This window comes from Ascaphus truei, chromosome 1 (genome assembly GCF_040206685.1).
Source record: "Ascaphus truei isolate aAscTru1 chromosome 1, aAscTru1.hap1, whole genome shotgun sequence".
Taxonomy (NCBI): Eukaryota; Metazoa; Chordata; class Amphibia; order Anura; family Ascaphidae; genus Ascaphus; species Ascaphus truei.
Genome location: NC_134483.1, coordinates 135,019,538 through 135,038,000, shown reverse-complemented (window position 1 = coordinate 135,038,000; position 18,463 = coordinate 135,019,538). Strand labels below are relative to the sequence as shown.

Sequence of the window (18,463 nt, the reverse complement as noted above, 5' to 3'; positions counted from 1 at the left end):
CCACCTTTTAGCTTCGTATTGTAAATGCCTCTGGCACTAAAAAAAAGTAGAGCTGTGCAAATGTATTGTGTCACAATGTGAATGATTTCATGAATCATCTACAATCCCATTAATGTGACACTAAAGCAGACACTGCACGTTGCTGACTCACTTGACATTACCAAGATCTGCCCTTCCCTCAGTCACTACTGCAAACACTATTGCATTGCCCTTTTGCCTCACCACTGTGAATTATTGTAATTTGCTACTTAGCAGCTCTCCCTGCCTCACAACTTTCTCCTTTGCAATCTATCCAAAATTCTGCAACTAGTAACGGCCCCTTTCTCCCTGGACAGCATCTGTTCATCTCCTCCCTAAATTCCTGTCCATGCTTCCCATCAAGTTCAGGAACATCAACAAAACTTCTTCTTAATTACCTTCAAAGCTTTCCCCTCCTCTCCTTATCAGCTCTGATTTCTCCCTATGCCCCTGCACTTCTCCTGTGCTGTGCTCATGACGGTTTCCTTTACACCACTTCCACCTCGCTGTCTCGCCTTAAACCTTTTTCCCCCCTCACCACAACTCCCTCACACTCTGCATACGCCAAGTACCCCCTCACCTTGAAGACAAAACCTTAAAACTCACCTCTTAAATGAAGCTTTTCAATAGTACTGTACAGACTAATGGCTACGGTCCCACACCCACAGCTGCTTCTACCATTCATTGTGTCCAAGAACTGCCATCTATTACACTTACTCCCTGACCTATTGTCTTCAAGTCTCCTAATACAAATTAAATTGTAAGCTTCCCCGGGTAGGAATTTCCTTTCCCATTGTCTGGTTTTGTGTGCTGTACTTATTCTATTATAATTCCTTCCTGTAATGTATGGTCTCGTCAAGTGCTGTGTACATTAGAGGCACTATATAAAATAAAATTATATGTACATACATACATGCCGGCTCTATTTATTACTCCAAGTAGTAACATAATTTAAAGCAAATTTGGCATGGCTAACAATTGTTTAAGTGATTTTAAATTAATTACATTTTATCTCATTTTGAATTAGTGACCCGTGGCAATTTTTTTTATACAAAATGTTGCGGTCACAAATGTTTCAAGAACCTTTCAATTACTGCCTAACTGCAATAGTTTAGAGAAGAGAGAAAACATATGGGCCCTTCATAAGGTAAGCTTACAGCATTATTATTTAGAACAAAATCCTTTCACCAGATCACATTTTTCAGGATAGGTTGAGGCATTAGACGGTTTCCAAGCCTTTGTTAGACCTATTTCCCAGGTTAATCTGCTGCGTATATAAGAAAGTTACACTGGAGTTAATCATTGTACTTATTGTATCACCTTCTCATTGCTTCTAGTCTCGAAATATGAGCGCGCTCTTGCCCTTTTGCCAACACTCACTGTATTTGTGGCCTATTGCATGAATGGTTCATGTCTTTCTGCTACAATGCATTGACAACAACAAAAATAAAAATACATTTGGAAGCTTTGCACAGACGCAAAAGATGATCTTTTTAACAATCTGTCTATAGAACTCAAGCAATAAGAATGTTATTCTTGGTTACAAGACAGCATTGTTCATAAGCAGGCATGCTCACTGCAAGTGTTGAATTCAATTGCAGGATGGATGGCACTGAATTAATAAAAGCTCTCCTCTTCTGATGGCAGTTGCGATCCTTTTATCGCGCTTGTACTATTCATGAGTAGGACAGTGAGGCAGTATACAATTGTAAAGCTCTTTGCTGCCAGCAATGCCTCTGCCATGCAATGTGTGGTTGACCCCTCTTGCAGGGTAAAAGGTTTATGACAGCCATTTAAGTGTGTGAACTAGGGGTGTACCGAGTACCTGGAATTACCCGGTACATTTCCAGCTACCCGGACCCGGCAACTGAGAAGTGGGCTCGATGCAGGGTATTAATTTCAGGGCAGCTGAAATAATCTTATTACTTACATTTACGAAGGCATCTAGGACCAGCAGCAGCGGACCTGTGGCGGTGGCAGCATCGGAGGTGTCTTCAGCCGGCGGGGGAGCGGCAGAAATCACTTCAACTGCACCGGAGCAGGTAAACAGTGTGTGTGTGTGTGTGTGTGTGTGTGCGAGCCGCCAGGGAACCACGTGACCGAGCATTCCTATTGGACAGCCATCTGTCCAATAGGAACACTCCGTCTCCTGCTCTGGTCACGTGGTTCCCCGGCAGCTCACACACACACACACACACACACACACACACAGTTTACCTGCTCCGGTGCAGTGGAAGTGATTCCTGCCGCTACCCCGCCGGCTGAAGACACCTCCGATGCTGCCGGTCCTAGATGTTGCCGCCACCCTGCAGGTAAGTGCCAAACTGGGTAGAACCATTGATTTTGGACGGGTATTCGTTTTTTTTTTTTTACACTACCCGGTACAACACTAGTGTGAACCTCCTGTAACACTTTTTTCATAACTTGTACAGTTATGCTGGGAACGTACAAATAAACACACAGGTAAGTAAGGACAGAGTGAAGAAGCAACCCTGACAAAATCATAGTAGCAAGAGGCAGCCCTCACCTTGATGGCTGCCATGGATCTCCGAGAGCCCATGAGCTGTTTACTGGATGTAGTAAGTGGCCAATAGCGGTCCAGCTTGCGACATACAATTAATGTCATAAGGGCACAAGAGTTAAATAAAAAAAATATTATATTTTTTATTAAGACTGCAAGACCACTAGGCAGATATGATCTTAAACCCAATGATCTGAACTTAAAAATAAAAAAATATTCTGTGCAATATACAGTCACGAGAGAGTGACTCAAGGGCTTTTGTTTAGTCTACAATAACCATGGTCATTAGCAGAGACTGCGCATAGAAAGAGTCAAATGCACGAAGCAAACAAAACAGCCTTGTACCCCTCAGCACAATTCAGCCAACCGCACACTGTGCGTACACTGAAGAAAACAATTAAATGGTTATCACTCCCATCCAGATGCACTTGTGCTGAAAGAGCATTATAATTTGCCGATTGTTCATAGGTTTTGAATATGGACTGTGCCGGATATTCCTGTAATAGTCCTCTTCAATTTCTCCAAACTTTTACAACCCTACTCAGCAATGCTTTAGGAACAGCGCTCAAACATGCAGCTGTTCCCTTTGGTTAAGTACTTGTATGTCAATTAGTTTATTTTCTTTGTCTAAATGCAGGAGGCTCCCACAGGTTGGCCAATTTGTTGAAAATGAGAAAAGACAGCATTAAATCCAAGGGTCACACTTTCCAACTGGATGGCTGAGTGGTTGTGAATGCCAACGTTTCAAGAAAATAGTTTATAATAATAATAATAATAATAATAATATTAATCTGACAATAATAATATTATCAGACATTAGATGTTAAATCACATCAATCCTTCCTAATATTAGAGGAGACTACCTGACTTAACTTAACAAATGTGCACATTTTCTACTTATTACCTAAAAATAATTGATTCATCCCAATGGAATTGTTAGAGATCTTTATTCCTCCTAAATAAGCTATTGTGGATTAAAAAAAAAAAACCTCCACCGTATAGTGCCCAGCAAATAGAAGTACTGCACGTCTCACATAGGTCTGCAACCCCTTATTTTCCCATTATCTCTTAGCATACAATGCTTCAACTGCTGCAAGGGATTCTGGGAAATGACATGCACATGAGCACACAGATCTTCCTTAAAGATGATGCACATCCTGGCCAGCATGTGACAGATCATATTTTCAGGAAAATGTAAACCCTATGGGTGCCACAGGTATTTTGGATCCAGGGTCATGTCATCAACAGCACATTGAACACGTGACTCTTGACACCCTCCGTCTTTGGCCCGAACAAGGTAGAACTCCCCCCCCCCCCCCTTCGTCTCCTCTGTTCAAATCACTCCCACCACTCTGGGAGAGTAGTGTGGCCCTAAGGTCAAAGCTGCCAGACCGTTACAAAGTCAACCAGTTACCTATAGCAGCTACGGCAAGAAAAGGTGTGCAAACCTGTCCCACTTTGCGAAAGTTCAGGCTACTTTTTTTTCTTTAATGTTTCAAATAATGGAGCGAATGCCATCAGTTGTTAATTGCATTCATTCAGAGGAGTTGAACAATTTTGGGGTCAAGAGTGGTAATATTTTTTTTAATAGACGGTTTATGATTTGAAGGGACTGGCTGTTGGAAAAAGGGGCTGTCCCAAGTAGCATGTTAAAAAAAAAATGAAAGTTGCAAAACTTAGTGTAATCGGCTTTCTTTTACCCTTGAGATTACAGTTATTTGAAAAAGAAATTAAAAATAAAAAACAATTCACCATGGAATATTTCAAAGTAAAAATATTCCATAGTAAAATACTGTATATATGTTTTTAAAGGTGACATTGTGATACATTTAACCTATTAAATATGCGATTGTTCCCAGTTCAATTTTGTCTTAGGAGGGCCAACCCTTTCCCCATGATAACCAGGTGCATTGTGCACAGACTACTAAGTGTTCAATTTTTTTGTAATACGTCTTCACAAGCAGATCGCCTAAAAACAAAACCAGTTTTAATAGGACAGGGTGTTAGGATTACGCAACAATACAAACTATGAATTGTTCAATTAACAGAACAAAGGTGTGTTACCTGTGACAGTGACATCATACCAATAGGTTCGGTAACAAATTCAGAGAGAGTATCCATGGTAGCTCAGTAGGTTTTAGATGTCTTATTGTATCAAAAGTTCAAGAGATGTCAGCTCAGGTCAGATCTCAATCATGCTGGCAAAAGACTCTAAAATAAAAAATAAAAAAAAGCACAAATAAAACATTTATACTGGGTGATAACATAAACGAAGATATTCACAAGCTGCAATTAGTGGTTCGCATGATAAACACAACAACAATTACATGTTTCAGCTAGCAAGAGATGGAGATTGTGGAGTAAATAAGTTTTAGCAACTACAATACAGCTTTAGTATTAGATTACGCAATTATACACAATTTAGAAGACTGGGCAAAAATAAACATGACCTTTTCATCAACCTTTCGACTTCAGAATAAGAATGTAAACCTTTTGAAAGCACCTATTACTTAGTCACACCTTCCATTATAGAAATAACAAAAACAAGTATCACTTGTGAGCACATTTACATGTCTCAGACAGGTCTGCAACTCTGCTTTTCAGAAATGTAGATGATCCACTGATGTTCATTATTAGAAAGCTATGCAAGCACCCCACAGGCACCACCCTTATACACCCACAGGATGAATACTGAACAACAGCTGAACAACTCAAGGAGAAAAATGTTAAAGCAAGTGGTGTGTGACCATAATGAAAAGGTAGCAATATGCAAAACATACTTTGGGATTAAAAAAAAAAAAAAAAGGAAGGAAGGTGAATCAATATGAACAGTTTTAAAATAATTAAATAAATACATTGCAAACACACAAAGTAATCATCTAACTAGTGATTTTCAACAGGGCTTCCTGAGAAACCCTTGCATTCCCTGGCCATCCCCCTAAAGGATTCCCTGAAAATTTCAGGTCAGTTTAAAAAAAAAAAAAGTACTAAGTACACACAAAGTTACAATGCATCTTATCTATGACGCGCTATTAGAGAGGATTGGGGTTCCTTAGGCCACGCTCACTCTGCCTACTGCACGACGTGGCGTGCCCGCGCCTCTGTCTGCTGGGCGATGTGTGCTCATCCCCAGCATACTTAAAGACGCAACTTGGAGGTGGGACTTCCATATCCTTCATCATCCATGCAATTAAAAAAAAGAAACAAAGTGTGTGTGTGTGTGATTTTATTGGCTGGCCGGGTGTCCAATGTATTTCGCAAGAGGGAGTGGGGGGGCATGTTGAGCGCACTTCAACGTCACATTTTTTGTCTCGTCAAGCGCCAAGCTTGGGTGAGGCCTCGGTCAGGGTGGCGCAGAGAGGGCGGGCACACTCACGCTGGCCACGATGAAACACATTGTGGCAATGTGTGTGGCCAGCGTGAGCAACCGCCTGCACCCGCTCGGCGCTTAGAGCAAGTAAATTTGATTTTGCTGCTCGCAAGGGCGAACCAGGTCCGTGACATCGTGGCCGCGCCCCCAGGCGAGCACGTGCCTAGCCGGCCACGAATCGCCGAGCAGAGCGCAGCAGCGCCAGTTCCCTTCCTGGCCGAGGCCTGAGCGTGCGTGCCCGCGCGAGTGGAGACGTCTACATAACGAGTACAAGAAGTAAAAGCGGCAAGTGCCGAGTGCACAGCGAGCTCAGCGCCAGCAGGGACACAACCTAACAATGCATCTGATCTCAGAAGCTCTATTAGAGAGGGTTGGGGTTCTGCAAAATAATAATAGCATTCCTTATAAAAAAAAAAAATTAAAAAAGGAGGGGAGGTTAAAATACACTGATCTAACTAAACATGTTGCTTTTGTAAAGGGATTTAAAAAAAAACTATTACATTTGAGGTATGTGACATTTTACTAGATGATTGAGCTCATAGCTTTCTATCCTCTTTTTCCTATGACAATCATTCTCGTGATTATTAGAGGTGTATATATGGAACAGGACACGATCTGGAAGAGATTAGCGATTTAACACAGCTTTGACCACTTAAGAACCAGAGACTACAGAAAACAAAGTCCTAAGAGTAGTAATACTACTTCCGAATCACACGAAGCAGTATTGATCTCCGAATCACACGAAGCAGTATTGATCTGTTTTACAATGCTACTTACCCTAACTTCAAAACAGAAATTAACATTTTTTTTATGTCCAACCCTCCAATCAAAAAGCGTGATGCCAATGTTGCTCACCTCATCCACAAACACCTTTCTGAGTTTAGGAACAAAAAAATCAGGGCAGTGGTACCAACAAATATCCAGAGGGTGCCACCCATGCAGGAGAGAAAACCTTGCAAGCCTGGAAACCAATCTCCCAAATAAACTCCAGATCAGCAGCAGGCAGGGGTAAGAAAGGGCACGCAGCATTGATGTAAAAAGGGGCACCAGGAAAGTCTGAGGGTTTTCCGTGGTGACCGGTCTGTGCATGCACAATGATTTGTATTGCTGCTTGTATGCTACTTGCAGATCACAGGCTCTCAGCCAGTGAGCAGACACGCGCGCCTTGCACACAGGAGCCCCACGCTGTGCAGGGGGAGGGCGGGGCTACGAGGCGAGCCCCCTGACAGTTTGGCCTATCCGGAGAGCCGCTACCAGTTTGTGGGCGGGGCCTGGAATCCCACCCTACATAACACCAGGAGCCAGGGAGGGGGAGGAGTTGGGGAAGGGGGGGTTGAATTAAGCATGGGTTCAGGGCTGTGGTGGGATTGTATAGTGCTTGCACATAGCAACTTCCTACACTTGGCAGGGAGTGTCTCAAATTCAAGCTGCCATAGACACAATGTCTCAAATTTAAGGGAAGTTAGGGTTTCTGGGCAGTTTTGCCCAAGTAGCAGAGAGCTTTCGCTTGAGATGCACATAAGAAAGGGCTGAGTAGGAAAGACATATACAAGCAAGGTCATCCTGCTAGGTAGCTATTCCGTGGGGTTGGCAGATACACATGCCAACTGTTGTGCCATCAGCAGACAGAGGCTGTACTAGGCTAAGTGCATGCTGCTGCAGACCGCACGTGGCGCGATCACATTGCCTTAAGGCACTGATCGCGCCCATAGACCGCGCGGGCGACACGCATTGCGCAAGGAATCAGTTGAAACTGATTTCTCGGCGCGACGGGCAGGTCACGTGAGCGGTACACCCAATGAGGGCGAACCAGCTCTGTGACGTCACAGATACACCACCCGATGGTGCATCTAGCATGTCCGAAAAACGCACCCTTCACGCGGGTGACGTCACAGACGTGCACACTTCCGCACGGGCAAAGGAGAGACAGTAGTTGAATAAGATTGTGATTAGAGACACAGAGGACATTTCTGAATATAAACCAGTGTGACCACATTACTTACAATCTTAACAACCTTCCCAAAAAAATTTTTTTTAGAAGTTCCCTTTCTGTGTTTCTAGCATAAAATGAGATCCATGTATGTTTTTCCAAATGCTTAACAGAGTATGATGTCTTCAAAACAGACACTATACCACTACTTTAAAAAAAAAAAATCATTAGTAATCCTAAATCCCCGGTTCCCATGTGTGACAGGTTGGTAACAGTAGGCTAGGTTCCATTGCTGGTGTTGTCTGCAATAAAATATTTTTTTTTAAAAACATGCTGCAATATAAATCAGTGTTGAGTACAACTGCATGCAGACCAAGTTGCTACAATGTGTTTCAACACATACTGTACACCAGAATAGATCTCGTGTGTGAAAAGTTTATGGTTGCAACTTTATTCTTTTTGTTTTTCTTTTGAAAAAAAAAAGAGCAGCATCATTTAATTTTGGGTCCAATGACAGATTCGGCGTTATCCCATATTTTTGTGGAGCTGCATATTTTTTTTTTTCTATTTACATTGGTGTTTTCTTCCTACAACGCACGCAGTGCACTTTACCCGAGTCATTTTGTAGTGAAAAGCTGCCAGTTTTTCCTCTATTTACAGAGAGTGGCAGAGAGTGCTGTAATTACATCAGCTATTCTTGCTGCAACATTGGTACAGCACTTACAGAGCCAACGTTTTCTCTGTATACAGTACTGTAGTGCCGACGAGTATTCTAAAATCAATCTGGGGCAATCACCAACAAGACCCAGGTACATACTGGGTACATGCTGAAAACATGCTGGGTACATGCTGCAACATTTCTGCAGACTGACTAATGGCCCATCAGATTAAGAGCGGGGGTCCCTGGCAGTCCCATTCAAACTGAATTAAATCAATGGTGCGTCTTACAATCGATGGCGTCTTTGAATCGAGGAAATATGGTGTGTATATATATATATATATATATTTTTTTTTTTTACTGTGGTGTCCCTTTATTCCTGGCCACCCCGCTTTCATGAGGGCTGATATCATTGCACGAACTCAGGCCCGCACCTCATAGACAGAGGTATAATAAGATAAGAGGGGTTACATATTTGTGTATGAAATAATGTATTTTACCAGTGCACAAACACACAAACGGAGAAAAACGTTGGCTCTGTAAGTGCTGTACCAATGTTGCAGCAAGAATAGCTGATGTAATTGCAGCACTCTCTGCCACTCTCTGTAAATAGAGGAAAAACTGGCAGCTTTTCACTACAAAATGACTCGGGTAAAGTGCACTGCGTGCGTTGTAGGAAGAAGACACCAATGTAAATAGAAAAAAAAATATGCAGCTCCACAAAAAAATGGGATGAAGCCCAATCGGACCCAATTGGACCCAAAATTAAATGATGCTGCTCTTTTTTTTTTCAGAAGAAAAAATAAAGTTGCAACCACAAATTTTCACACACAAGATCTATTTTGCTGTACAGTATGTGTTGAAACACATTGTAGCAGCGTGGCCTGCGTGCAGTTGTACTCAACATTGATTTATATTGCAGCATGCTTTTTAAACGTGCTTTTTAAAAAAATGTTTTATTGAAGACGACGATGGGTTGAGAGTTAAAGAAAGACTGGAAAAAATACACACAGCAAATACACCTGTTGATTTTATCATGCTTTTATTACACTTTATTTTGCATAAAAACTACTTTAGGTTTGAGAACATTTTTATTTGCAAACAATGGGAACAGCAATAGGAAGTAATGTGGCACTCTCTTACGTAAATTTATATATGGCAGACTTTGAGGAAAGGTTCATTTTCAATACCCCATATTACGATAAGATGATCTATTACTGCTGGAATATTGATGATCTGTTCTTCATCTGGGAGGGCACGGATGAAGAACTTGTTGGGTTCTTCTCGTATTTGGAACAACTTCCCACACCATTTTGCTGTACCAAGAACTGGAGTAAAACACAAATTTATTTCTTGATGTACTTATTACATATGACGGGCATCTATTACATTCAGATCTTTACCGCAAGCAAACAGACAGAAACGCAACGTTACATGCTACCACTTTCCACCCTGAGTCACTTAAGGAGATGTTACCTTTTTCTCAGAAAATCAGGGCCGTTAGGATAGTAGATAGCCCAGAGAAACTGGATCAGACACTGAAGGAAATTAAAACGAGATTTCTCTCACGCGGTCACAGACTGTCAGTCAAATGGCTTTTGTAAAACCACAACAGACTGATCAGCGACAGGATGATTCAGAGAGAATGACTTTTGTTAGTAGGTTTACTACTGCTAGTAGGTTTATTAAACAAAGTATTTTCAAGCATTGGAGGGTGCTACAGACAGATGAGGCACTGGGTCCTATTTGTAGGGATTATCCTAGGTGTGCATACCAAAGGGTTGAGAATCTCAAAGATATTCTCATCCATGCTGATGAAAAGAGCACTAAACTGCATCACATTTCTTAAGTGACCCGAAACCAGGGTGCTACAAATGTCTAAACTGCTTAGTATGTAACAGTTTGAATACTGGTAAAGAGTTCTGCGACCCTAGAATTTATCAAAAATTTGGTCAATGTACCAAACTACCAATGTAGTGTACACAATAAAATGTCCCTGTGGTTTGGTATATGTCGGTAAGACTAGTCGGATGCTGAAGACTAGATTTATCGAACATAAAAGTAAAATCAACCATAAAGCTGAGGACACCGCATTAATATCTCATTGCACGGAATTTAAACACACTGTAGCATCACTTAGACTGATGGGCATTGAGCAAGTAAATAAGACAACTGCAGGTATTGACAAAGATACGATTTTATTACAAAGAGAAACCTAGTGGATGTAAACATTGGATACAATATTCCCTAGGGGCCTCAATGATTTCATATCATTTAACTGCTTTCTAACAAAAAGATGAAATACCGAGAAATGTGTAATATTATGCATTTTATCCACAGGATGTTTGGTTGCTGCTGCTGATTTTCTCCTCAGCCTTTATATTTAGCATGCAATTTTCATATCGGACAAGTAAGGTCAGTAAGTAGTATTTATAACTGATGCTTACAGAACTTTGACAAGACTTTCCCTCTATTTTCAAACTTTTTTATTATGGAATAATTATTTTTCACTTTGGGCTTGCTAGACACTATGATAGAAATTATGGGGAGGTCCCACTGATTTTGTCCATTCTTTCGCCCAACGAGGGCGAACCAGTTCCGTGATATCATAGCCGCGCTACCCGACACGCCTTCCCAAGCGCACAACTAGCTGCCAGGAATAGCCCAGCGCCTGACATCACGGCGCTCGAGCGCCAACGAGCCCCCTCCTACCCTGGACGAGGCCTAATAATGAGTCTGTGTGTAAGTGCTAGCACACAACATTGGAGCTCTTATGGTCAGGGTGGTAATGTTGCAGGCCTGTTTCTTCACAAAGACTTCAGCACCCTTTTCTATAGATATGAATCCCCTCTTCAGTTATTCACAGTTCCCCATGCCAAGTGGACTAATAATCCGCTGGTTCTTTGCTCTGGGAGCAAGTATGCAGCCTTGCCAGCCCCAATGCTGCTATCACTGGGACTGGTACAATCTTCTGCAGGGTATTTTGCTCTCTGGCCCCTGCCTGCTTGCTGTCAGAGCCTGGGCTCTGCTTATCCTCTCTCTACATGGGCTCATGTATGTACCTCGGTGCAGGATAGACCTGCACACCCTCACTCCCTGTAGAACTCTCCCTATCACCAACTGTCACTCATTGGCTGAGCACAGTCAAATGGTCCTGTGGAGTGTAATTCTTAAAGGGGCCATATCCTGTGCTGCTTGCAGGGGGTTACATTACCATTCAATTTCCCCCATGCTGGAGGGATTTTTTCATCATCCTTAACAATAATAATGGCTCAATAATAAATTGAGCTACAAAAATCAGGATAACTTGTCTTTTATGAGCGTAATTGTTCTTGGTCATATACACTGGAGGATTGTTGTCACTTTATTACCTACCATAACTTATATATAATATACATTATTGTGACAGTGAGGGGGTAACCAGGCTCTTAATAAAGATCAAGCCCTGTTTTGGTTACCTCTGATCTGAGTATAAGGGTTCAAGAGTGTCAGCTCTTGAGCCCAGCCACTGTAAATGCGTAATCTGTAAAATGCGTTAATAAAGAATGTATGTGTTTTTGCCTTTCCAGAGATGCCAGCATGCAGGGATTGCTAGGGTATGAGTTTCAAGGGGGGGGGGGGGGGGAGGGTTGCAGAGAAATTGTTGTTGTCAGAATGTGCCTAGGTAGTTGGGGTCCGGAGTTGTCGGTTCCCCTAAAACTGTACCCGAGAATCATGCTTGGTTCTCAGATACATATAGGCACATTGCCCTGGCAATATCACCCCTTGTGACTCACCGCTAGGGTTCCCTGCTTCAGCACTGCCCAGAAATGTAAAAGGACCAAAGGGATGCAAAGTGTCACGGTAACTATTAGGGGTCCCTAGGTTAAGGGTGATACCCAGTTAATGCCCAGGTTGACCAGAAACTGTATTGGGGTTCATGAGCACTCCAACCATAAGTATAAGGTTGTGAGGGGACTCTTCCAGTCCAGTCCAAGTCTCATAGATAGTGTGTGGGGAATAAAGGCTAGTAGATAATAAAGTGCAGTTTTCTATTCTATTTCCCATAAACAGAGACTTAGGATGTATTAAAAGTATATTTTATTAACATTGTTTTTAGTACTGTAATATACTGTGTGCTCTGTATATGAACTGGGACTTTCGGAACCAATGTTCAGACAGGCTACCAGAGCTACCAAGTTGGTGCCAGTAAGTCTGCTGAACATCAGAGATGAAAGCTACTAGAGGATGCTAGGGGTATGAAGACTATTTGGGTAACAGGGAAAGGCTCAATTACCCACGCCCTGGGATGAATGGCAGTTGTCCGGGCTGCCATTTGTCCTACAGACCTGGAGGAGCCTGAACCAGCGAGTGGCATCTGAATAGCAAGGGACTCAGGCCTCGGTCCCGCTGCGCTCGTTGGCGCGGGCGGCCATGTCGCGAGTTCCCCACCAGCAGGGGAATCCTCGCGAGCCGGTCCCGGTCCCCCCTGGCAGCACAGCTGACTACACGCTGTGGCGCGTCAGCCGCTAGGAGACACAAGAGAATGGTGTTTCCTAGCGTTGACGCGTCACGTGGTGTGGCTGTGAGCCAATGGGGAGGGGAGGTTTCGGGAGGAGGAGAGGCTTCGGGGAGCGGGGAGGAGTGTGGAGTGAAAGCAGGTGAGTGCCTGTCTGTGTGTGTGTCTGAGTGCGTGCGTGCCTGTCTGTGTGTGTATGTGTGTGCCTGAGTGCGTGAGTGCCTTCCTCTGTCTGTGTGTGTGTGTGTGTATGAGTGTGTGAGTGCCTGCCTCTGTCTGTGTGTGTGTGTGTGTATGAGTGCGTGAGTGCCTGCCTGCCTGTGTGTGTGTGTGTGTGTGTGTGTGTATGTGTGTATGTATGAGTGCCTGCGTGTGTGTGTGTTTAAACTTACCCTCAGCAGCTCCAGCCCGAGTCCGTGGAGGGAGGGGGGGGGGGAAGAGTAGCGGGTCCCTCCGCTCAAGCCACGCCCCCCCTCCCTGTCAAGCCTCCCACTCCCGCCCACCTCCCGTTCCCTACAGACCGCATATCGCGGTCTGTGTATGTCAGCGCACCGCCTGTCTGCAGTGCGGGTGCGCTGACTCTGGGAGCGGGGCCTTAAAAACTCACCGCACTGCGCGGGGTGGCCCCATTGAGGAGCGGCTCTTGTCCCTGCAGTGGCCGCCATAGCGAGCGCTGCAGCAGCCAGCGGAGACCAAGCCTAAGGTGGCAAACTTGCGCATTCAGCCAATGGGATTGAAGACAATTGAAGACAATTTTATGGTTTTATTTCGTTAATTGATTGGTTGGCTAGTTCATTTATTTCTTGAATTGTGGTGTTTACGTGCTTGTGTATATTTTATTCTTGTGTATTTTTGGCCTTCATGCTTTTTATTAGGTTTTCCATTGACTTCTATAGTGGCTTATCATGTCCATATTATATGGGTTGGAACTACAATCATTCACCCAGTAGCCCAAGCACGCTGCCTAGGGGTCACACTCGACTCCTCTCTCACATTCGCCCCTCACATTCAAAACATTTCTAAAACCTGTCGCTTTTTCCTCCGCAATATAACAAAGATACGCCCTTTCCTCTGTTGCTCGACTGCTAAAACTCTGACTCAGGCCCACATTCTCTCCCGTCTTTATTACTGTAACCTCCTGCTGTCCGGCCTTCCTGCCTCTAACCTGTCTCCCCTACAATCTATCCTAAATGCTGCTGCCAGAATCACTCTACTCTTTCCTAGATCTGTCTCAGCATCTCCCCTCATGAAATCCCTCTCCTGGCTTCCGATCAAATCCCGCATCTCACACTCCATTCTTCTCCTCACTTTTAAAGCTTTACATTCTTCTGCCCCTCCTTACATCTCATCCCTAATTTCTCGTTATGCACCATCCAGACTCTTGCGTTCTTCTCAAGGATGTCTTCTTTCTACCCCCTTTGTATCTTAAGCCCTCTCCCTCCTTAAACCTTTTTCACTGACTGCCCCACACCTCTGGAATGCCCTTCCCCTCAGTACCCGACTAGCACCCTCTCTATCCACCTTTAAGACCCACCTTAAGACACACTTGCTTAAAGAAGCATATGAATAGCACTGTGGATATTCTGAACACGATACATAAAGCTTGGCCCCCTGCAGACGCACTTACCAGAACTCCCTCCTACTGTCTCTGTACGTTCTACCTACCTACCAATTAGACTGTAAGCTTCTCGGGGCAGGGACTCCTCTTCCGAAATGTTACTTATGTCTAAAGCACTTATTCCCATGATCTGTTATTTATATTATCTGTTATTTATTTGATTACCACATGTATTACTACTGTGAAGCGCTATGTACATTAATGGCACTATATAAATAAAGACATACAATACAATACAATACAATACAATACAATACAATATACCACTGTGCCAATCAATGAGTACAGGATGGTTATAGTGGTCCCAGGGTGGGTGGTTAGGCCTCCCGGGTAGGTAGTGGGTGACAGGGTTTAACCCCTTAATTACTATAGCGGTTATTAATCACTATGGTGATTAAGGGGTTAGGGGCCATATTGTATATTTTCTTGTATTCTTGCAGGCATCAGAGGACATGGACCTGCAGTATGTTGACGAGGACGCCCTTCATGATGGCAGGGGGTAAGTTGAACGTTTTGTTTACTTTATTAATTCTGGCTGCCTAATGTTTGATTTTATAATGGGCAAATGCCCTATTATCCATATGTGGGTAATAGTAATTTTGCCCATTACTGTACTGTATGTGTTTGGGGGGGGGGTTGTTGGGGGGTAGAGGATATGGGTAGTAGGGATGTTGTGTTTGAAAATATTTATTGTGGGTAGCGATGATTGGTGAAGGTGGCATTTGGCCCTTGGTGGGTGTTTATACCTACCGGGTGGTTTGTGACAGGGGTTGACCCCTTCATTACCTTAGTGGCATTAACCACTAAGATACTGTAAGGGGGTCACCCCCGGTTCCCCTGATCTTCCTTTGCCCCCTGCCTTACCCCTGTGGCGACTTCTCCCGGTTGGCGCCGCCATCTGGGCCGGCGCCGTGGGGTCCTGATGCTCGCGCATGCACGAAGGTTTGCGCATGCGCAGATAGCCGCGGCGGCCATGTTGTGGTTGGTGCGAGGTTCGCGCAATGCGCTGAGGTTGGCAAGGGTAGCGGTGGCCATTACAAGTGTGCAGGAGCTCTGGGAGGTTGCGCAGGCGCAGTTAAGCGTAGCGGCGGCCATTACAGCTTCGCACAGGCGCAGTAGAGATCGCGTACGCGGTCCCCATAGGAAAGAGGTCTTGAGTGGACTACATCTCCCAGCAGCCTCTGGGGAATGCCCTATGATCCCTGTCACCTGCAGCCAGCCAGCCACTGAGACTTGCAGATTCTCTGCAGCAGGGAATTGGATACATTGTTGTGAAGCACACAAGGCAGTCAGGTGGCCATTACAAGTGTGCAGGAGCTCTGGGAGGTTGCGCAGGCGCAGTTAAGCGTAGCGGCGGCCATTACAGCTTCACACAGGCGCAGTAGAGATCGCGTACGCGGTCCCCATAGGAAAGAGGTCTTGAGTGGACTACATCTCCCAGCAGCCTCTGGGGAATGCCCTATGATCCCTGTCACCTGCAGCCAGCCAGCCACTGAGACTTGCAGATTCTCTGCAGCAGGGAATTGGATACATTGTTGTGAAGCACACAAGGCAGTCAGGCTGAGGATACAGAGGGGGAAAGAAGGGGGGCAGCTTCGAGCTTCTGCCCTAGGCCAGAAATCCCCAGGCTAGAGCTGAGGCCCTGACACCCCACTAGTGAGGGTGGGTGGTCATAGGGACAGGCCCTTAGAGAAAGATCCTGTGCAGTCCTTTAGTGCAGGGAGAGAGAGAAGACCGGGAAGGGGAAGAAGAAGGAGCTCTGCGTGTAAAGAGGCAAGTAGCCTCTACACTAGGCCTCATACCCCTGGCCCAGTTATTGTCTTTGCACCAGCGTGTTGGTTGGTTCAGGGACAGGCCTTAAGGAAGGAGATCTGCCCCTTTAGCTGTTTGGTTCGTTAAGGAAGCACTCAGTGGCGCGCAGCCTGATTCCTGGGTCTGGGATCAGAGCCTCAGTTATATAGAGACTATCTTCTCGGAGGCCACGCCAAGCAGTGACTGCGGCCTGCCGGCTGCAGGCGGATCCCCGTCAAGGTACAGACGGTGCGGGGGATGAGTTATGTGGGCTAATTATTCTTTCTATTGCTCCTTCTGTTGTCTGATTTATTTATCTTGACATAAATATTTGCTTTCACGACTCATCCCCCTTGGTTATTGATTATACTATATTTGCATTTTTAATTATGCAATGTATATTACAAATACGCTGAGATAGCTAAATATACATTTCCCATACTAATTATAATAACTATTATATGGGTTAAACATACGAGGGGGATGAAATTGGTGTCAGCATTGAAAATGTTTCTTAGACTGACAGCATGTTATGTCTGTTTATATCATCATTGATGCTTGCAGGGGGGGCCCATTCTAATCCTATTCCCACGGTTTTAAAGCTTTTTTAGATAGATATGTGTTTCATGCATTGGTGTTCATACTGGTCACGATAGCTTGTTTTTGATTTGTTTAACCTACTCATAGATTGTGCTATTATCTGTGTTTGCTATTTAATGTATATGGGGCACGGTTTGGTTGCTATGGACGCTTTTGATACACTTAAGTTAGGCGCAATTATCATGCTTCGTATGCCATTGGCTTTTGCCTTTTGCGGTGCTGTCAGCCACGCATGTGCATAGGTTAAACTTTCCTTAGTAGGGCGGGTGCCATGACAATCAGGGACGCGGCGAGGTTCGCGGGCTGTACCTGGTTGTATTAAACATGGCATTTGAACTGCGCATACTCAGGAGGCTTTCTCTTGCACAACATGGCGGGTTTCCATGATTACAGGGGACGCTATAGTCTGCACATGCGCTCTTTATACAATACGGTGTCTCATAAGTGCCTTATGGATCTTCCTGGCTTCCAGTACATGATAAACACAGAGCAGCAGTCTTTTAATTGAGTCCTTAAAGGTAGGCGTTGCCACGATTCTAATTGAGTCTGGGTAAACATTGACTGTCCTATCAGAGCTATCTAAGTGACATAGTAAGAACATGCATTGCAATTGGCACATTGGGTTTTAGCTACCATTTTATGTGCCATGTGGGGTTTTGAGAAGTGTTCTCATTGGTTGATTGTATGATTTGTGTGCACTGGTGGGGGTATAAGTTGCAGTGGTCTTCATTCTAACACTGTGTACCCTGAGGAAGGTTCCGTTTGTAGGAACCGAAACGTTGCTTTTTGTGTTTTAATACACTTTTGCATTTCTACCCGTGTGTGCTGTCTCTCCTTACTGGACCATCATCTGGTAATATACATCTTTTATGATTTTCTATGGGACAAGCATCTGGATTTCCTAATGTTTACTGTATGTGTGTGCCGGCTGCAAATAGATTTTCATTATATATATAGATATATATACACCCACATTGAAAGGAATCAGGGAACACACCCCCTGCGGCGTGCTCCCTCCTTACCTGCTGCATCTCAGTTCCCGCTCTCCTTATAGAGCATGCACGCACCCACGGTTCCCTACTCGTACCACGGAGCCCGGCAACCCCCGGTTGCTTCGCGCATTCTCTCACGCGTGGCGCGTACACGTGACGGCGTGCGCTGCCCTCCAGCTGCGAGTCAAGTTTCACGCCCCTTGTGGCGTATTCTCTACCTGTGTGCCTAGTTTCCCTGATGTCTCCCTGTATGGCGTGCGCCGCCCTCTAACTGCGAGTCAAGATTCCCTGTTGATTCTCTGTGTTGCGGGCGCTGCCCTCTAGCTGCGAGTCTATCTTCCTATGCATCTCTGCCCCTTAGTCTGTTGGATCGCTCGGAGTTCGATCCTGAAGAGGGGGTACTGTTACGGTGCGCGGAACACGCCTCCTGCGGCGTGTTCCTTCCTTACCTGTTTACTTCTGATCGC

At 44.6% G+C, this 18,463-nt stretch overlaps 1 protein-coding gene across 2 annotated transcripts in view; it reads right to left on the bottom strand.

Annotated features, from left to right (window-relative positions):
- The window catches only part of LPAR1 (lysophosphatidic acid receptor 1), a 158,122-nt gene that overhangs the window by 75,272 nt on the left and 64,387 nt on the right, over nt 1–18,463 (bottom strand). The window contains exons 1-2 of one of the 2 annotated variants that reach the window (XM_075595204.1): nt 6,765–7,063; nt 4,604–4,750 (exon numbers count right to left, since the gene is read on the bottom strand). In XM_075595204.1, coding sequence (XP_075451319.1) covers nt 4,604–4,660 — 57 coding nt within the window. In that variant the 5' untranslated portion in view covers nt 4,661–4,750; nt 6,765–7,063. Of the gene's footprint in view, nt 1–4,603; nt 4,751–6,764; nt 7,064–18,463 lie in introns of those variants that run through there. The other variant, XM_075595201.1, reaches the window with a different exon arrangement.